General features: G+C 38.0%; 1 protein-coding gene across 2 annotated transcripts; it reads right to left on the reverse strand.

Moving 5' to 3' along the window:
• Nucleotides 1-306: 306 nt before the first annotated feature.
• On the reverse strand, nt 307-17,918 carry LOC121379912 (mucin-22-like). 2 transcript variants are annotated; one of them, XM_041508585.1, is made up of 5 exons: nt 17,683-17,918; nt 13,211-13,273; nt 6,755-7,820; nt 5,155-5,239; nt 307-817 (listed from the first exon to the last, which is right to left on the reverse strand). In XM_041508585.1, the coding sequence occupies exons 1-5, from the start codon at nt 17,750-17,752 to the stop codon at nt 773-775; spliced, it is 1,329 nt and encodes a 442-aa protein (XP_041364519.1). In that variant the 5' UTR covers nt 17,753-17,918; the 3' UTR covers nt 307-772. The 2 variants fall into 2 exon arrangements, with proteins under 2 accessions (XP_041364519.1, XP_041364520.1); XM_041508586.1 differs by lacking the exon at nt 13,211-13,273 and having other exon boundaries at nt 17,683-17,915.
• Nucleotides 17,919-22,918: the final 5,000 nt, after the last annotated feature.

Below are 22,918 nucleotides of genomic sequence, written 5' to 3' on the forward strand. Positions count from 1 at the left end.
CTGTATTTTACCACAAATCCTGTATTTTCCCGCAAACGACACGGTGTACTTGTGGTATGCATTAGCTATTGACCAATCAAAGCGCCTGAAATTTATCTAAAAGGTAATAAATACATGTACATACATACATCTATACATACATACATACATACATACATACATACATCTATACATCTATACATACATACATACATAAATACATACATGCCTCAATAGCTCAGAAAGTATCGCGGCAAGTCTGCAATTTGCGGGCGATTCGATGCCATAGGTTCGAGTCCCAGCAACGGCATGGGACAATTTGTGAGGCCAGAAAGGATTTAATTATCTCCTGCGCAAGTGTGTTAATATCTATGTATGTAATCGTCAACCTCGACATATATGCAATATATAGATATTCATACATCAGTACATACATACATACATACATACATTCTTGTTTTATGCATGTATACGTAAATAAACACAGATATATTTATCCACCCATTCATCCATCCATCCGTACACACACATACTCTATTCACAATTGTGTCTCCATTGTTAATATTTTAACGTCAAGGTTTAACTGGAGGATGGGCAAGGACGCGTTTCAGTTTCACTACAAGTCCCCCCCCCCCCCACCCCCTCCAAACACAATCCTGTAATTTTGACATATTACTGCTCAATGTTTAATATCCCATTGACGTTTCCTCATTGGTCATGGTCCCGTCGTGACCTCATGAATATTAAGAAAACCAACGAATTCTCCCTCTCCCGGTGACGTCACGCCGATAGGTCATAGCTTCTCATATCCCGAGCGGCTAGGCATAATTAACGCACCCTGTTAACAGAAATGAGTTATTACAAGAGACATTAACAAGAAAACAACAACAGCATCGACATTTATCTATTTTCATTTTCTTTCTTTCTTTCTTTTTTCATCTTCTGCATTTACAGTCAGTCGCTTTGAGTGTGGATTTTTAGAAGTTGAAACGAACATCGGTATGTTTAACAACAAATTGTCGTCTGCATGTGCCAAGAGTTAATGAAATGGTTCGATTTGATTTTAGCCAATAGTACGAGCCAAGTAGTTACGCATGCGCGCTAAGTTCGTTTATTTGACCACATTCAACATCTGTGAAAAAATGCAATTTGAACTTTTTGTGCGTTTGGGTCAGGTGTTCTAACCCAGCGAAAATGGTTGGAACCTAAATCAGAAATCAGAGATTACACGTTTAGCACGTGCTTCATGCTTAATGTCAGCCCTGTCTCATGGTTCATTCCTTGACATGGTGAGGTAGCTTGCGTATCTCAATGACCCGGAGAACTATGCCAGCTGGAGCATCAGCTTGTGGTAGGGTCACCCAAGCTGGACTGGTCAAAGGGTAGAGACTAGACTAATATGGACCTAACAGACAAAGGACGTGAGTCAAGAAAGACAACTGTCTAGGAGAAGCAAACTCCAAAATCAAAACTGGGCTGGAGAGGCTCAGAATCCCAGTAATGAAACTCTCCTAGGAGAGGAAAACTCCAAACTCGAACCAAGTCCACTGAAGCTATGCATCATCATTAGCGTGGAAACCAAAAAGAAATGTCTGTACATGCACCAAGCTCTATGATGACCATCATCAATGCCAGCCACCCACCGCTGAGGATTTTCTGTCCGAATCGTTCAGGTTAGGTCCGTAATGATCTTATTGTTTTGCGATATTAGTTTTGTAAATATTCATTGACATTTTCACCAATATTTTCATTATAAATTTACCAGTCACGTAATTCTCCAGTACATAATGTCATTTCATTGAATCATGTTTTGGAAACTGTGCATGTGTAACTAGAGTGTTTGAACTATTGTTTAAATCAACCCGTTGTTGACTGCCATCAGACCCATGATGTATGCAAATGACAGTTTGTTGGTAAACGAATCGATGTCTGTATTACGTCTGTTTCATCTTGTGAAACTCCACACTACATAGCGACTGGTTACTGATCGATAACCAATATGGCCCACTAACTGTTGGTATTTTGCTGACACACACGTCACACCATTTATGTAAAAGGTAAGGGTATGGGGGTGGGGTTGGGGGTGGGTGGGGGTCAAGCTGGCTTTTGCCCGAATTCAACGAAAATGCCCGAATCTGAATAACAACATTTATTCATGTTAATATTACTGTTAAAAAGTTCTCAGGTTACAGTTAACATATTTTACCCGAATATCTGTATTATTTTTGCCCGAATCTGAGGATTTGCTCCAGCATTAGGGGGATAGTTTCCCTCTGCCCCCACCCCCCACCGTCTCGTACGCTTATAAGCTTAAATGCTTCACACGTACCCAACACGAAATACACGGACATATTACGATGTGTACAGACAGATGTGTGTAGGACGTTACAAATTTGGTTTTGTTTAACGACACCACTAGAGCTGATTGATTTATTAATCATCGGCTAAAGGATGTTAACATTTGGTAATTCAGATATATAATTGTAGACAGGAAACCCGCTACATTTTTACATTAGTAGTAAGGGATCTTTTATATGCACCATCCCAAACACAGGATAGCACATACCACGGCTTTAGATACGTACCAGTCATGATACACTGACTGGAACGAGAACTGGGCCCACTAACGGGGATTGATCCTAGACCGACCGCGCATCAGGCGAACGCTTGGCCACTGGACTACGTCCCGCCCCGTAGAACGTTACAAAGAGACAACACGATACAGAGTGATGTCAAGCGCTACATAATGCGACATAATGTACGACGAGTCTCGTGTGATTCAAAACATTTAAAAAGTTTGTTTTGTTCAACGACACCACTGGAGCACATTGATTAATGAATCGTCGGGTATTGGATTTCAAATATTTGGTAATTATGACAAGTAGTCGTCAGAGGAAACCCGCTACATTTTTCCTACTGCAGCAAGGGATCTTTTATATGCACCATCCCACAGACAGGATAGCACATACCACGGCCTTTGATATACCAAACGTGGCGCACTGGCTGCAACGAGAAATGGGCCCACGGACGGGGATAGATCCCAAACTGACCGCGCAGTATGATTCATCAGGTGTAGATCGTGGATTATTTTGCAGGGAGGGGTGTCTAAATACACCGATAAAAGAAGTTGTATATTAGCGGCGAATACTACATGCCAGTGTGGGAACACGAGGATTACACATTTTGCAGGGAGGGGTGTCTAAATACACTAATAAAAGAAGTTGTATATTAGCGGCGAATACTACATGCCAGTGTGGGAACACGAGGATTACACATTTTGCAGGGAGGGGTGTCTAAATACACCGATAAAAGAAGTTGTATATTAGCGGCGAATACTACATGCCAGTGTGGGAACACGAGGATTACACATTTTGCAGGGAGGGGTGTCTAAATACACCGATAAAAGAAGTTGTATATTAGCGGCGAATACTACATGCCAGTGTGGGAACACGAGGATTACACATTTTGCAGGGAGGGGTGTCTAAATACACCAATAAAAGAAGTTGTATATTAGCGGCGAATACTACATGCCAGTGTGGGAACACGAGGATTACACATTTTGCAGGGAGGGGTGTCTAAATACACCGATAAAAGAAGTTGTATATTAGCGGCGAATACTACATGCCAGTGTGGGAACACGAGGAGTACACATCTTTCTGTACACGCAACTCACATGGTAGGGGCGGGACGTAGCCCAGTGGTAAACTTTACTAAAGTGCTCGCTTGGTGCGCGGTCGGTTTCGGATCGATCCCCGTTGGTGGGCCCATATGGCTATTTCTCGTTCCAGCCAGTTCACCACGACTGGTATATCAAAGGCCGTGGTATTTGCTATCCTGTCTGTGGGATGGTGCATATAAATGATCACTTGCTACTAATGGAAAAATGTAGCGTGTTTCCTCTCTAAGACTATATGTCAAAACTACCAAATGTTTGACATCCAATAGCCGATGATTAATAAATCAATGTGCTCTAGTGATGTTGTTAAACAAAACAAACTTTAAACTGACAGGGTGATATCGAATGATACAGGGCTACATAAATGCTACATTATTATATATATTGCTACATTGTTATATATAATTCTACAGGGTTATATAGAATGCTGCATGGTTATATAGAGTGCTACAGGGTTATATAGAATGCTGCATGGTTACATATAGTACTACAGGATTATATAGGATGCTATAGGATTATATAGAATGCTACAGGGTTATACAGAATGCTGCAGGGTTATATAGAATGCTACAGGGCTATATAGAATGCTGCAGGGTTATACAGAATGCTACATGGCTATATAGAATGCTGCATGGTTATACAGAGTGCTACGGGATTATATAGAGTGCTACAGGGTTATATACAATGCTACAGGGTTATATAGTATGGTGCAGGGTTATATAGTATGGTGCAGCGTTATATAGTATGGTGCAGGGTTATATATAATGCTGCATGGTTATATAGAGTGCAACAGGGTTATATACAATGCTACAGGGTTATATACAATGCTACGGTTATATAGTATGGTGCAGGGTTATATAGTATGGTGCATGGTTATATATAATACTACAGTGCTAAATAATAAGCTACAGGGTAATAAACAATGCTACATAATTATATGGAATGTTATTTGGTTATATAGAATGACACAAGGTTATATATATAATGGTACAGGGTTAAATAAAATGTTATAGAGTTATATAGAATGTTACAGGGTTATATAATGCTAGAGGATTATATAGAATGCTAGAAGGTTATGTATAATGATACAGGGCTATGTAGAATGCTACAGAGGTATAACGAATACTAGATGATTATATAGAATGCTACAAGATTATATATAATGCTAAATTGTTATAGATAATGCTAGAGGGTTATAGAGGACGACAGAACTGAGCTGCAGAGTGCAGGTTGGTGATTTAGTTCGGTGTTATTGTTATAGATAATGCTAGAGGGTTATAGAGGACGACAGAACTGAGCTGCAGAGTGCAGGTTGGTGATTTAGTTCGGTGTTATTGTTATAGATAATGCTAGAGGGTTATAGAGGACGACAGAACTGAGCTGCAGAGTGCAGGTTGGTGATTTAGTTCGGTGTTATTTTTATGTGTGCTAAGGCTGGAAGCTCACCGTCAACTACACAAGAACACAGCACAAGGCAAAGCACGATTGTCTCACCATACCTCGTCGTCATGGTAACTGGCATTGGAGTAAGACCAAGGTTTGTAGGCGATGGTGTCCAGCTTCCACGTCCCGGCGTGGTATCGTCTGTAACAGGAAAACATCACGGTCAGAGTGAAGGCAGACAACACACAAACACTCACCAATCTCACTCAAGCACTTACACATACACGCACGCACGCACTACACACGCACACACACACGCACACACACGTACAAAGGACAAACAGGAATTGCATTTATAATCAGTCTGGACGACAAAACAATTAGTATGGTTAAGAGTCTTAACAACACAGAGTCGAATGGAAATCTCAACAAGGTGTGATTGTGTGCAAGCATGGGTCGGTTATGGAATACGTCGTATGGGTCGGTTATGGAATAAGTCGTGAAATGAATGCAAATCTTAATACGGTGTGATTGTGTGCACGCATGGGTCGGTTATGGAATAAGTCGTGAAATGAATGGAAATCTTAATAAGGTGTGATTGTGTGCATGTATGGGTCGGTTATGGAATAAGTCGTATGGGTCGGTTATGGAATAAGTCGTGAAATGAATGGAAATCTTAATAAGGTGTGATTGTGTGCACGTATGGGTTGGTTATGGAATAAGTCGTATGGGTCGGTTATGGAATAAGTCGTGAAATGAATGGTAATCTTAATAAGGTGTGATTGTGTGCACGCATGGGTCGGTTATGCAATAAGTCGTGAAATGAATGGAAATCTTAATAAGGTGTGATTGTGTGCACGTATGGGTCGGTTATGGAATAAGTCGTGAAATGAATGGAAATCTTAATAAGGTGTGATTGTGTGCACGCATGGGTCGGTTATGGAATAAGTCGTGAAATGAATGGAAATCTTAATAAGGTGTGATTGTGTGCACGCATGGGTCGGTTATGGAATAAGTTGTATGGGTCGGTTATGGAATAAGTCGTGAAATGAATGGAAATCTTAATAAGGTGTGATTGTGTGCACGTATGGGTTGGTTATGGAATAAGTCGTATGGGTCGGTTATGGAATAAGTCGTGAAATGAATGGTAATCTTAATAAGGTGTGATTGTGTGCACGCATGGGTCGGTTATGGAATAAGTCGTGAAATGAAGGGAAATCTTAATAAGGTGTGATTGTGTGCACGTATGGGTTGGTTATGGAATAAGTCGTATGGGTCGGTTATGGAATAAGTCGTGACATGAATGGATATCTCAATAAGGTGTGATTGTGAGTACGCATGGGTCGGTTATGGAATAAGTCGTGAAATGAATGGAAATCTCAATAAGGTGTGATTGCGAGTACGCATGGGTCGGTTGTAGAATAAGTCGTGAAATGAATGGTAATCTTAATAAGGTGTGATTGCGAGTACGCATGGGTCGGTTGTGGAATAAGTCGTGAAATGAATGGTAATCTTAATAAGGTGTGATTGCGAGTACGCATGGGTCGGTTATGGAATAAGTCGTGAAATGAATGGAAATCTTAATAAGGTGTGATTGTGTGCACGGATGGGTCGGTTATGGAATAAGTCGTGAAATGAATGGAAATCTTAATAAGGTGTGATTGCGAGCACGCATGGGTCGGTTATGGAATAAGTCGTGAAATGAAGCCAGCGTACCTTCGGTAGACGAAGAATCCGGCGATGCCCACTGCCATGATAATTAGTATAGGGATGCAGATACCAAGCGCCACTTTACTTCCAACACTCAGTCCAGAAGATTCCCCATTAGCTGAATTCACTGTGGTATCAGACGTAGTTGATGACAACGTTGTTTTCAATCTCGTTGGCGCTGCTGTTGACGCAGCTTTTGTTGATGCAGATATTTTTGACGCAGCTGTTGTTGATGCAGCTGATATTGACATAGCTGCTGTTGATGCAGGTGTCATTGATACATCTGTTGTTGATTCAGCTGTCATTGATACATCTGTTGTTGATGCAGCTGTTGTTGACCCAGCTGTTGTTGATGCAGCTGTTGCTGATGCAGCTGTTGTTGTTCTAGCTGTTGTTGATGCAGCTGTTATTGACATATCTGTTGTTGATGCAGCTGTCATTGATACATCTGTTGTTGATTCAGCTGTTGTTGACACACCTGTTGACATATCTGCTGTTGACATATCTTTTGTTGAAACAGCTGTTGTTGACACACCTGTTGTTGATGCAGCTGTTGTTGACATATCTGTTGTTGATGCAGCTGTCATTGATACATCTGTTGTTGATTCAGCTGTTGTTGACACACCTGTTGACATATCTGCTGTTGACATATCTTTTGTTGAAACAGCTGTTGTTGACACACCTGTTGTTGATGCAGCTGTTGTTGACATATCTGTTGTTGCCATATCTGTTGTTGACGCAGCTGTTGTTGATGCAGCTGTTGTTGACACTACTGTTGGTGCAGCTGTTGTTGACACTACTGTTGTTGGTGCATCTGTTGACGCAGATGTTGTTGTTGACGCAGTTCCTAATTCAGTTGTAGGTGACATATCTGCTGTTGATGTTGCTTTAGTTGATGCACCTGTTGTTGGCGACCCAGATGTTATGGTTGACGCAGTTTTTATCGAAACATCTGGTGTTGATGATGCGGGTTTTTTTGTTGACGCAGTTATTGATGAAGCTGCTTTTGGCGCAGTTGCTGTTGACGCAGAACTTGTGGAGGAGTCAAGTGTTTCTTGTCTGTGAGATTGCTCTAAATAAGACAAATAAAAGCATATTTCAGTGATTGATTCTCGTTTATGAAGTCACCAAACAAAATTCAATCTCTATCTGTTTGAGTATTAATAGTAAGACAGTAAATACTACTTTATAATAAAAAAGAGAAACATAAAAAGGACTTAATGAAAGAAAAACGCAGAATGGAATAGATGTGTATCTGTAAATTAAAGAATGAGCAATGAACATATAAAATAAACTATTTCATGGGTTGTTTTTTCTAATGGACTAGCATACTTATCTTGGAGAAAATCTGCTTGTTGCTAATTCCGTGGTGCAACAGTGGCAACATTTTTCAGGGTGTTTTTGATGGGAAGGCGAGTACAGCACATATTCTTTAGTGTGTCTTAAACATTTTCATACTGATTCTAACAGCAGACAAGGAGAAACCGTTAAATCGAAAAGTTGGTTTAACGACGAATGTAAACAGTTTCACAACAAATACATCCGTACTCTACGTGAATTTAATAGGGACCACAACCACTTTAATAGAGTTCAACTCACTGATGCAAAGAAAAGTATTTATGTTAAGTACTCTAAGAAAAACTAAACCCAAACTACCAAAATTCAAAAGACCGTAAAGCTAATTTAAAGAGTGACATTATAGTTGAGCAATATTTTAACCACTTCAGAGACGTTGTAGGTACAGCTGATCAGGATAATGCTGAAATAAACCCAGAGAATGATGACTTCAACGAAGAAGCTGTATATAAGGAACTTGACTGTTATCACTGAGTAAGAAATTCTATATGTTTTGGGACACGTTAAACGGAATAAGAGTCTGGGACCAGACCTAGTGCTTATAAAACGTTTAGAGTCTAGACTGGAGACTCTAATAGAGTCTGAGACAGTAATGTCATGACAACACCATACAAATTGTTTGCGTGTGACGTCATTAAAGATTGAGTCTAGACTCTAAACGTTTTATAAGCACCAGGCCTGATGGCGTTATATGAGAAGGGGTTTTTTTAATGCAAAAGCATCATGTTTTCGTTATAAAATCTATTTACGTCAATTATTAATAACAGATTACTGAAATTAAGTTCATCTTTTAAAAATGTGTCAGTTGCCCAATTTGGGTCTAATCCAGGTTTTAGTATGATCGATGCTCTATAGTCTTTAATATCAAATACTTGGGAAAAGGAAGAGATTGTACTCTGCCTTGATAGACTATAATAAAGCTTTTGATATTGTTTCGCATGATAAATTGTGCTTTAAGTTTCCAAAGCTTGGATTAAACACAAAGTTGTTCAAGTGATTAAATCTTTGTAGTCTTGTGTAAAATCTCATGGATGGTAACATATCAGAATATTGTTTTGTGTAAATGAGGTTTAATTCAAGGTGAAGCACTGTCGCCACTACTGTTCTCCTTGTTTATCAACGACTTGGAAATGGAATAAATATATGAACTGGTGATCAATCTTTGTTTATTAATGTGTGCTGATGACACTGTAGGTTTTTTTTTCAGAAAATGCTTCTGATTTACAAACTACGTTAAATATTCTGCATGAGTACTATACTAAGTGGAATTTGAATGTTAATATTAACATGACAAAAATAATTATATTTAGAAAAGGAGGTAACTTAAAACAAATCGAAAAGTGGTTTTACAACGGTGAGAATTTAGAAGTTGTTGACTGTTTTAGCTATCTAGGTGTTTATTATTTATTGTAACGATAAATTCAATGTTGCCCAAAAGGTAATAGCGAATCAAAGTAAAAAGGCTATGGCTGCTTTATAAAATGAAAATACTAATTATTCTTTAAATACAGAAACATTATTATCATTGTTTGACACATATATATGTGGTATCTTAAGCTATGATTATGAAGTGTGGGGATTGAACAAAGTTAATAACATGGACACTGTACATATGCAAAGGTGTAAAAGACTAATATGATGATATACTGTGAATTAAGAAGATTACCATTGTACATACATAGAAATATACTTATTGTTAAACATTGACTGAAATGGTTGCAAACGAATAACTGTATTTTACATCAGTGCTATGATACATCATATGATAATTGTTTAAGAAAACCAAGCACGGTGAATTGGGTGAGCCAGACAAGAGATTTGCTCTGTAGCCATGGATATGCTAATATTTGGTACCACCAGAAAGTTCATAACAGTGCTATATTTCTAACTGAAATTAAACAGAGAATGAAAGACCAATTCACCCAATCCATGTATGCTATTCCTGACACATCCTCAAAATGTTTTATATACAAATATCTTGTTGACAATTTATATTTGCAATATTATTTACAAAAATCTATTGATTCGAAGTATAAACACATATTATATAAATATAGATCATCTGCACACAGCCTTGCTGTAGAAACGGGCAGATATAATAATACTGAAAGATCAGAAAGACTGTAATTTGTGCAACAAGTATGTATGTGAGGCAGATATAATTATATTAAACGATATTTTTTTATACCCGACCATCTTCATTTAAAGTAATACAATTCCTGTTCATCAATAACGTAAAACAGCTTACAAAATTGTATATATATATATATATATATATATATATATATATATATATTAGCAGCAATAATTTAGAGAAAAGACAATTTATAATAGATCTACGTATCACTCTCCACAATGTACTGTAATGTATTATTATATAATGAATATACAACTGTATGGTGGATTATGGTTAATGTATTAAATGAATGTATTATGAGATATATATATTTATGTTATAAATAATGTATGTGTGTGCCTATGAACTTATGTTTACGGCGATAAATTATTAATATGTTTTTATATTATTTTCAAGTACCATAGGTGTCGGAACCACACACACGCACGCACACACACACACACACACACACACACACACACACACGCATATATATATATATATATATATATATATATATATATATATATATATATATGCGCATACATACACACCACACACATACAATTAATTAACGGTAATGTGAATGTAAAATTAATTTGTTCAAAACAAATGACACGTGTATACATAATATTTTGTCTCATTATTTGAGCGTTGATCATAACAGTACAGCCGTATATATTAAGGAGTTTAGAGTTAATAAACATAATTTAAATTCATCTTAGATTTTTGTATATAGTTATTTTTAATGATTTAATGAAAGTCTTTTAAATATATGTTTTTTAATTCATGAAATCTTTTTTTTGTGGGTAGGAAATCTAAATATGTAGCTCTTATAGAAAGTATTACAATATAGGTGTCTATATATTGCAAACTTTGTATCTGGTACCATTTTTATGTAAGTTGTAAGATGTTTTGTTTTCAAATTCATTTTAATAGTATTGTTTATTTTTGTCATCAAATATAGTTTTGTTACAGTTAACGTTAATGTTTAGGTGTTTTTTGTAGCCTCAAACGATTGTTATACCACGATTAAAACTCATTCATATAATTATTTAGATCGGACAAACGTTTTTCTAAACAAACATCTATTAGTTGTTCAAGCCATTTGTAGTATTTACACATGTATTTTGTAATTGTAGTAACTACCGTATCTATCCACTCCTAATATGTACTTCTAATATTTTAGACTTTTTCCAAAGTGATGTTATACATTTTATAATCAAATATCCAAATTTCACTTCCATAAGTTAAACTGGGTATTATCATGGAGTCAAATAGCTTCAGAAATGTATTAACTGGTTCTCTTTGTAATTCCTTTAATTTTGATCTTGGTGCAAACGATGCCTGTATAGTTTTAATGCCTTTTTACTTAAATTTTTTGATACTAATTTCAGGTTTCCAGAATAATGTAACTAGATATTGAAATGAGTCTGTGACATGTAATATATTGTTATATTTGAAACATGATTAAAATTTATATTTCATACTTTTCTTATTACAAATCATAACATTACTTTTAAAAGAATTTAATTCCAATTTCCACCTAGTACAATATTTACTTAATTCGTTTAAATAAGTCTGAAGCCATTCAGGAGTTACTGATATTAACATTAAATCATCTGCATATAATAAGCTGTTAACAGATAAATCACCAAGTGTAGCTGGATGTGTGATAGTTGAATTGAAAGTTTGATTTATATAATTTATAAGAATATTAAAAAAACCAGGGGCTTAACCCATCTCCTTGTTTCACTCCCCGAGAAGCAATAGTTTCTACGTCCATCATTTTATTTTTAGAAATTCTAAATTTAGTTTGTCAAGTACATGATGGTGGTTAATAATATTTAATACTCTTCCTCGTATACTTTGAACATAATGCACTGCCTAATTGGAAATCAAATTAATATATAACTGACCAACTGACCCCTCCCCCAATTTGCTGTCATCTTCGGATGCCTATCAGTCTATGTGGCTTTAAAATGTTTAATATGTGATCAGTTGGGTGTTTTTTAGTTCTCTGCTGCCTTGCGACTTTTGGGTGTAATTTAATTGTGGACAAAATAAAGTCTGAGTTTTTAAAACCACAGATCTGTACACTATTGTGTGGCTCAAGTTACCTCTTAGCCCTCCCTTGTGTTTATATGTTATATAAACAAAGGGGATGGCTACAGGTCACTCGAGCTAATTGCTGTGGTGGTTTGACCGTAATTTTGTCGGTAAACAATTAACATGTTTTGTAATTTCAAGTCGTTTGTAACTAGATCTTTCACTGATGTCATTCTGACATTTCGGGTGAAATTCAAGGGCGCGGCGTGGTCTGTACTAGGAGTGGGGGTGGGGGTGAGGCGGTCGAATATGAACCTAGCGGACTCTTTTATCTACATTAGCTCAGAGCGCATCGTGATTAGTCTCGCAATTTGCGGGCGATTCGGTGCCACAGGTTCGAGTCCCAGCAACGGCATGGGACAATTTGTGAGGCCAAAAAGGATTTAATTATCCCCTGTGCCAGTGCGTTAATATGTATGTATGTAACAGTCAACCTCGACATACATACAATATATAGATAGTCATACATCAATACATATATATATATATATGGCAAGGGGCCGTTATATATATCCTATTTTCTCTTGAGCAGGGTAGTTAGTCCGAACCCTCCGAACTACCCTCACCCAAACTGACACTAGAAAAGTTGTTATTCCCATTGCGTACAGAAACGTGTGTATGTATGCTCGTCTCCATATCAGGTTACATGTCACCCCAACCGTGAAAAATGTCATTTATAGGTTTATCAAAAGGTGTACTTTAGTTGGAGTTTACATGGCAAGGGGCCGTTTATAATTATATACATATGCATGTGTACAAACCGTATACATGTATATACAAACTCCTTTTACAAAATCACTTTTTTTTCAGGTACACTTCTAGAGGGCCGTAAAAAAAAAAGAAAAAAAAAAAGAAGAAAAAAATGATTCATATATGCGTACGTATCTGTATACAAACCAGTAGGCCTACAGGAAGTATACAGATAGAAATGGAAGTGTGATTTTCTGAAAGAAAAAGAAAACAGAGTTGGATTTAAAAAATCTCTTGTATGCCATGTGACACCCCATTTTCCTATACACACATTAAATATGGGGTACCACTCTTTTTTTACGGGTACCGTATGTTGATACGCTGCTTACAGTTAGGCCTATATTAGTTTTATTAGAAAGTGTCAATATTATTGGTTGGTGACATTGACATTTTCTTGCAGGTAATTAAATGTGAGGTGCCACACTTTTTATTGGCGTACTGCCTAGGTGTGTTGATACGCTGCGTATATTATTTGTATTAGTAAACGTTAACATTATCGTCAAGAGGAATTGATTCGGTACATTGGAACCTATAGACTGACTCGATAGTTTTCAATAAACATGGTAGTGAGATCGCCCAATAGCCTGTTTGTAAAGTGGCGATTTAAGACATGTCACGAATGAAACGAACCGCCTAGGTCAAACACTGGCCCGATACTGTATAGAAAAATTAAGACGTTGTATAGAAGACTTCCAACTTGTAATGGTGTGCAAATCTCTTCAATTAGTCAGGTCAAAGGACAAACCTACAGTACACATGGCAGGCTTTACTGAACATTCGAGGAATTGCACATGTTCCAAATGTATTCCAAAATGTAGGTATGGAAATGTTTTATTTAACAACGCACTCAACACATTTTATTTACGGTTATATGGCGTCAGACATGGTTAAGAACCACACAGATATTGAGAGAGGAAACCCGCTGTCGCCACTTCATGGGCTACTCTTTTCAATTAGCAGTAAGGGATCTTTTATATGCACAATTTCACAGAGAGGATAGTACATATTACTGGCTGGAACGAGAAATAGACCACGTATCAAGCGAACGCTTTACCACTTGGAGACAAGTGGGAGAGCAGCCACGGTATCCACAAAATGAAAAAATCAACATTCACTGGGGGGATTCGAACCACAAACTCTCAGTCAGAGAATCCAGAGCTCTACCAATTGAGTTAATAGGGAAACTCTCACTAGCTACTGCCAGTAGAAGCACTTTATGCCAATACTACTACATATTTAAATCAAGTATGTATAGAGAAGAAAATTGCAACATATCAAGCAGGCATAAAAATAAACATTATGGTGACGATACCGTGTGCACCCCTACCCCTACTAAGCCTCCAGCCCCCATGTGATCGATTGTGAAAAGACACATTGTAATCAGGGGGCTATACCGGGGGCCATGCTGCACCATACCACGGCCTTTGATATGCCAATCGTAGTGCACTGGCTGGAACGAGCAGAGAGAAAATGAAACACACCACTGATAAAGCCCGTGACCTATGGCAGTTCATATCGCAGCTACGGCAACGGCCGTCGATAAATGCGTCCGATTTCAAGAAGTGAATGTTTTTATTTAACGACGCACTCAACACATTTTAATTATGGATATATGACGTCGAACATATGGTTAAGGACCACACAGGTATTGAGAGAGGAAACCTGCTGCTGCCGCGCAATGGGTTTCTCTTTCCGATTAGCAGCAAGGGATATTTTATGTGCAGTATCCCAGGAAAAGGTACATACAAAATCCACATGCCTGTTGATGTTAATAAAAATGTTATAGCCACTAAGGCAATACAGAAACCTATAGCGTAATTGATTGTGGCCTGTGGGTACCTCTAAGGCATGTGCGGCGGAACATGATGTACAGTGCAATCTGCATGACAACATTTATTTATATTGGCATTACTGCCTATAGAGGATTGCAAACGAATCACTATGCATTATTACATGGATTACAACTCATTTTGAGGGTAGAATGATAGAAGTACACGGTGAAAAGGCTTCAGGTCAGCTCATTTTACCCGAATATCTCTATCGTGTTTACCCGAAATTAAGGATTTGTTCCAACACTAGGGTGTGTGTGTGTGTGTGTGGGGGGGGGGGGGGGGGGGTACGCTTATGAATTCACTGCTGATTTATAGTGGTTGTTCGTGAGACAAGTAATAAATAAATAATGGCGTCATAAATATTTAGCTAATCGAAGCCGTCATTACGCATGACCCCCCCCCCCCCCCCCCCCCCCATATATCAGCGGTGGCTTGGAGTGTGTTACCGCGATAACAAACCACGTGGGACTTAACATGGGCTGTCAAATTGGTTTAAAGCCTGTTTTATTAATTGACCTTATTTGTATTTTTCATTATTGCAAAACATTATAAATAACGTGCATGCAAAAGACGTATTTTATTCTTCCTGCTCCAGCACCGAGATTGTTTTAAATTGTGTCTAACAAGTCACGAATGGCTTGTCACCACATTGCGATTGTATAAACTGACTAACGTTTTCAAGGGGCGCGCACATTTTACCAAGTGTGTGTATGTATGTGTGTGAAATGACAGGCATAAGTCGACCTCTAAAAATAGTGTTGTATATCAAAATCGATGGTATGTGCTGCCCTGTCACACGATAAGATAGTGAATGTTTGATTAACGACACCCCAGCACATTGCTGATCGCCTAACGGTAGTGGCAAGGTTTTTAACGAGGTATTGGTGAATAAAAAGAAAGAAAGAAAGATTTTTTTTTTATTTAACGACGTACTCAACACATTTTATCTACGTTTATATGGCGTGAAACACTGAATACAGTGAGAAAACAGGAATGTTTGAGTGATGACACCCCAGCGCCATGTTTAAACTCTTACGCCTCACACAGATTGGATACTGCGTCTGCGTCTTGCGCCCAGGGCAAATATACTATATACAATTAGTTCAGACGCGCACATCCAGCCTAGACACTCTCACTGAAACTAATGTATTTTAATAGTTTTGTTTAGCCGGACCGCACGCACGCCCCTCATCCAGTCTATATGAACCTTTATTACCAAGTATAAAACACGAAAGATGAAAGTTGGTTTTGTTTAAGCACATTGATTGTTTATTAATCATCGGCTATTGGATGTCAAACATATGGTCATTTTAACACAGTCACAGAGAGGAAACCCGCTACAGTAGCAAGGGATCTTTTTGTATGCATCATCCCACATACAGGATAGCACATACCACGGCCTTTGATATACCAGTCGTGGTGCACTGGCTGGAACGAGAAATAGCTTGTGTGTGTCATTAAAGCACTGAGTTTAATTAGCGGCTATCGGCCCCCAAATCTGATCATTATGCTTAACCCCAGTTGAAAAGTAAATTAATATAGATCCATCCCTCCAGGGGGCGGGATTTAGCTCAGTCGCTTGAGTGATCGCTCGAAATGCTTGTGTCGTAAGATCGAACCACCTCAGTGGATCCATTCAAATGATTGGGATTTTTTTACGTTCCAACCAGTGCACCACAACTGGACAAAGGCCGTGGTATGCACTTTCCTGTCTGTGGGAAAGTGCATATAAAAGATCCCTTGCTGCATTAGGAAAAATGTAGCGGGTTTTCTCTGATGATTACGAGTCATAATTATCAAATGTTTGACATCCAATAGCCGATGATTAATTAATCAATGTGCTCTAGTGGTGTCGTTAAAAAACCCCACCAAAAAAACCCCACCCATCTCTCCAGTTGATGACGTTTCATCTTCGCAAGCCTATGTACCACTGCGTGGTGTATGCACTTCGTTTCGTACGAACTGCAATATATTATACTGAATGGCTTGCGAAAATGATTAATTTCGACATCTATCACAATTACAGATCTGAGCAAATAATATAACCATTACTTTTTTATAACACAATACAGGTCACATCAATAGCGAAACTTCATTCATCGAATTCAGAATAGATACATCCACATAAGGCGAAAGTAGAAATAGAAAATAAAATAAAAGGGAATAGAAAAAGAACATCACATCACGAATTATTGAAGGAAGGAAGGAAGGAAGGAAGGAAGGAAGGAAATGTTTTATTTAACGACGCACTCAACACATTTCATTTACGGTTATATGATGTGGGACATACGGTTAAGGACTACGCAGATATTGAGGAAGGAAACCCGCTGTCCCCACTTCATGGGCAACTCTTTTCGATTAGCAGCAAGGGAGCCTTTATATGTACCATCCCATAGACAGGGAAGCACATACCACGGCCTTTGATGTACCAGCCATGGTGCACTGGTTGGAGCGAGAAATAGCATGGATTACTGAATGATACAATTTACTCTCAGTAAAATTAACAATTTTGAACAAAGAAAAAACAAAAAAACTAAAAATTATTCATAACCTGTTCTGTACATCAAAATTTAATATTAATATAAAAACAATTATAAAGGAAAAACAAACAAAATAAGCTAAAGTACATTATTTCGCATACCGGACTGCCCGCCTCCGAACACCCGCACCCAATATGACGCACCCAAACGCGAAACCACTGGTCATCTGTATTAAAAGATATCAACAAAAACGTATGTAAAATTAAACCACGCATAACGAGGTGTACTCACCTGTCGTCTGACTGGACGATTTCAAGACTTGAACAATTAACAACAAAATATAGAAATACAGGTACGTCATAATTAGAACTTATCACATACTATAAACTGTATATAGTATAAATGAAGTATCCACGCTAGTTGAATACTGCGAGTGACGTGGTGATAGAACTCGCTCACAGTGTTCCGTTGACCTAGAACCGCGTGCCTGGGTTAACCCGGGTATAGATTGCATAGACACAAAAACTAACCACAGCGGGTGAATTCCCAGCAATATAACCCATTCACTGACAAATGTATCTAGGAGCGGTCTGTGCGATACGATCGTAACAGTCACATGGTGTATACAACGTACTACAGTGGAACCAGTTGGACACGACACCGATTATAACAACTATCAGTCTGTGTACTTTATTATTATTAAAAAATGTTTTAGACATGTCTCGACCCAACACAAATACTGTTATACGATGTCTGTGTAAAGACCACTAGAAATGAACGACCAGTTTAAGTCGGACGGGTGGAAGGTCTCTATGAACGGGTGCGTCTGTATTTTCAAGGAAGTATATACATATCCGTAAGTGAATAATCAATATTCATGACTGTCGTATACTTGAGGGAATACATCCATGAATAAGGAAATATTTATATACTAGAGCGACTTAAACATCCGGTTATTAATATTTAATTTTATTTACTACACCCCCTTTCAGACTCCATATGAGTGTTTTTGTTTTTATCAATAATGAATTCCAGTTTGGCTACACCTACAAAGGAAACCGAGTTTTCAAACCAAACTTTTCTTCCCGTTTGATATGTGCAATCTTGACCTATGTTAATGTCTAAAACTCGTTATTTTGTTTCTTTTCTATAACTCCCTCTGTTACGTTTGATTTTTCTAATGAGTAATTTTTTCTTTGACTGACACTAAACAGACAATATTATTGTTGGTGTTAAGGAATCGCTAAACCTCTGGCGCGTATGCATAAGAGAAGGGTTCGGGGTCAAGCGAATTTTCCTTTTCCCCAAATATATTTTCCAAGGAAGCATGACTGGACCCCCCCCCCCCCCCTCCCCACTAGAAACTTCGGTCTCCATAGTCTAGATCCACCCACCCCCCTGCATATATTCCTGCACACGCTCCCGAACCTTCGCCAAATCTCTTAATTTTGACGAATGACTTCTATACCGGCCTCGGTGGCGTCGTGGTTATGCCATAGGTCTACAGGCTGGTAGGTACAGTCGAGGCGTGGGAGTTTTAATCCAGATACCGACTCCAAACCCTGAGTGAGTGCTCCGCAAGGCTTAATGGGTAGGTGTAAACCACTTGCACCGACCAGTGATCCATAACTGGTTCAACAAAGTCTTGGTTTGTGCTATCCTGCCTGTGTGAAGCGCAAATAAAAGATCCCTAGCTGCTAATCGGAAAGAGTAGCCCATGTAGTGGCGACAGCGGGTTTCCTCTCAAAATCTGTGTGGTCCTTAACCATATGTCTGACGCCATATAACCGTAAATAAAATGTGTTGAGTGCGTCTTTAAATAACACATTTCTTTCTTTATTTCTATACACACGGCGGTAATCAAGTGGTTATAACACCGACGGGATGTCACGAGCATGCAATACTCTGTCAAAATCGTGATGCACCCATTTAGTGGTGTGTTGTTTCAACCACAGTGATGCCAACAAGTGCACCACTTAATTGTTAAAGTGACAGTCTCTGGTTACCATATTTTAACATCATATACAAATATGAAATACAAGCTCAAATGCACTTTTAAAACACTCGTGTGTGTTCGCTATGAACGGAGATCGTCAAAAGTATACGCTTGATTCGTCGCATGTGCCGCCATAGCTCGGCAAAGCACAAACGACAGCCTGTTGTCAGTTTCAGTTAACACTGAGGATACGATACTAGAGTCTTTCGTTAAAACCTGTTTGATCTTGACAATCGTACCTTCCTATTTCAGAATTAATATTTTATAAAGTGTTAGTAGAACTTTCAAAGTTTAGTTTGTATACTAGTAACACATTAATCATGTATATATATTTTAAATAAAATATACTAAAGTAGACAATGAACGTTTTCACTTCTTAATTTTACGTGTTAAAATCGACAAATTCAAATAAATATTCTTTCGTTTGAAAAGGGTAAAGTTTAGGGGGGTGGGGTGGAGGGGGGTGTTTAACGACATCAAAGTTAGAGCATATTGATTTAATAATCATCCGAAGTATATACAACCGTAAATAAAATGTGTTGAGTGCGTCGTTAAATAAAACATATCCTATCCTTCCTTCCATCTGCTGTTGGATGTCTAACATTTGGTAATTTTGATATATAATCTTAGAGAGGAATCGGGTGCATGTACAGGGGGAGGGTATTGGAGGTCGAAACCCTTACTTGCCCAAGCTTAAAAAAAATTGAAATGTATTTTCTGGGGGAGCATGGCCCCATATAAACTTCGCTAACAATCTATAACCCCAACCCCGCTGAAATTCCTGCACACAGGCCTTGGAAACCCGCTACATATTTTTTTTAGCAAGGGATCGTTTATATGTACCATCCCACAAACAGGATATCACATACCATGGTCTTTTATATATACCGCCAATGGGGATCGATCCTAGACTGACCGCGCATTTCCAAAAAAACACCTTTTTAGGTCTAAGTAATGAATAAAAATAAGTCTTGAAAAATGTTACGTAAATCGAAAACAGTACCCTCTTCCTCTACCCCTAGAGCGTTACGTAATTAGTAACACCCCCTTACATGTAACGCGTATGCCAACAGCCGGCCACTGTCAAAATTTCAAGGCAAATTCCCCACCCACCGACCCCTGGAAAGGCGTTGTACCATACCTCTATGGATATAAATATGTTTAGGAGATATGAGACGACCCCTCAATCAAGACAGTTAAATTTGTTCAAAAATTGTGAAATCTCACGTGATCTCTTGTTGGGGAATTCCACACTTGTGATAAGCCAATGAAAACCGAGATCGGTAGGAGCCCGTCAAAAGTGTCCCAGTTTCAAAATACTGGCTTTGTTTTTGACCTGAATAGGCCAGCGTAGAAAAACCAATGTGGAGTGCAGCGTCATATATGCACCAAACGTAATTGGATTTTCTGTTCTATATGCTTAAATAATAAAAATATTCCGGATACTGCCGCTTTAATAAAATATCGTTTTCTTTTACGCTGGCAAGGTAACTCGATGGACAGATTACAAATACCCTAGAATAATAATGACAAACACATCATACAATTTGCAATAAATGTTATAAACATTTCATTAAAAACTCAATGTCTTGTTATTGTCAGTTTCTCTTTTAATAATAATAATAATAATAATAATTTTAATTTAAAAACAATCGTTTGATAAGCTTCTTGATAAAAAGGTGAGAAAAAGAAAACCTGAGAAAACAACAAAACAAAAAAACAAAACAAACAAAAACAAACAGCAACCAACAAACGCCCCACTTCAAGTAAAAAACAACAAATCACTAAAAATATATTACTTTTTTAATTATTAAACATTGATGTAACAAATTTAATACTTAAATATCGATATAACATTTACGATCACAAAATAAGTTTGAGGGAAATAAATAGGCTGTAACAGAACAACACAAATAGTTTTGTTTAATGACACCACTAGAGCACATTGATTTATTATTCATCGGCTGTTGGATGTCAAACATATGGTCATATTTGACAGTCATGAAGAGGAAACAGTAGCAAGGGATCTTTTATATGCGCCATCCCAAAGACTGGATAGCACATACCACAACCTTTGATATACCAGTCGTGGTGCACTGGCTGGAATGAGACGTAGTCCAATGGGCCCACCAACGTGGATCGATCCTAGACCGACCGCGCATCAGGCGTGCGCTTTACCACTGGGCTACATCCCGCCCCAACACAAATGGAATGAAATTATAACACTACTATATTACATTTCTAAAAGTTATAATATAGTATCGATTTCCAGCTGCATCACATTTCACTTCAACTTATTTTTGTGCTTATATCCAATTAAGGTTCAATCACACTGTCCTGGGCACACACCTCTGCTATCTGGGCTGTCTGTCCAGGATGGAGGTTTAGTTGTTAGTTGCTGGTTAGTGAGAGTTAAGAGGCCATAACCAATTGAGTCGTTAAAACTCGCTCTGGGTGGGAGCCGGTACTGGGCTGCAAACCCAGTACCTACCAGCCTTATGTCCCATGACTTAACGACGACACCACCGAGGCCGGTGGTGCATCACAAAAGGGGGTTCAGCACTATCACAACATTTTTATTTTGTTTTCTTTTTGCAGTCATTAAGCATACAAGTTTAATACTAAAACCTACCCCTTTGGTGAAGCCCAAACTTTCTAGTTAGTGCTTAATACCATAGAGATACATGAATAAAAGTGCTATTACATTAACAACAAATATATTACCTACGCGTATCTGTAGAGTGGACAAACCTGAAGCTTAATGGGGAAAAGTAAACTCAAACATGAGCCTTATGTGTTGGAAAGATGCATACCCGGACCACCAACACATACTGACACTTTAAGAAAAAAAAACCCCGCGTAATTTTAGAGTTAATAAAAAACGTGACTATTTCTGCTAACTGGGGGCAGCCATTTTCTTTTGTTTTCGCTGCGTCCGGAATTCTAGCTTGAGGCGAAGTGATGTCAGCTCCGACCAACTCCTGTACACATAGTGTAAACAAACGCAGTCATTTATGACGAGGCACTTCGCTTTCATCAAACTAACTTGTAAAACAACATAAATGACTTGATAATATAATAAACTATTTAACTAAATATATTTCAATTTTCATTAATAGAACAAAATGGGGTTATATTATTTTTCTTTCTTAAAACATCCAAAGAAAACATGCATATTATTAGGCCTATTGGTAGGGTACGCTGAAGCAAACATGACCACCCAAGTGATAATTTTCTTTTCCTTGGGACTACGTAATTGGTACTGTTTGTGATTTTACATGGGAAAGTTTACTTAATCAAGGGTTTTACATAATTATTTGCAGTAATAAAGCAGAATGGTTGATAATGTCCATTACCATTTTTGGGGTTATCTCACACTACCCTGTGATCTTAATAAAACAGGCACAGATTTTTTTGTGTCTAGATACCTTGACTGGTGACCTTCCAAACATACACCTGCCAATCAGGAACCACAAGTACAGGCCATGGAAAGAAAAGACCAATTAACTAAGAAAACACTCTGATTATCAT

Source organism: Gigantopelta aegis, chromosome 8 (assembly GCF_016097555.1).
Source record: "Gigantopelta aegis isolate Gae_Host chromosome 8, Gae_host_genome, whole genome shotgun sequence".
In the NCBI taxonomy this organism is placed as follows: domain Eukaryota; kingdom Metazoa; phylum Mollusca; class Gastropoda; order Neomphalida; family Peltospiridae; genus Gigantopelta; species Gigantopelta aegis.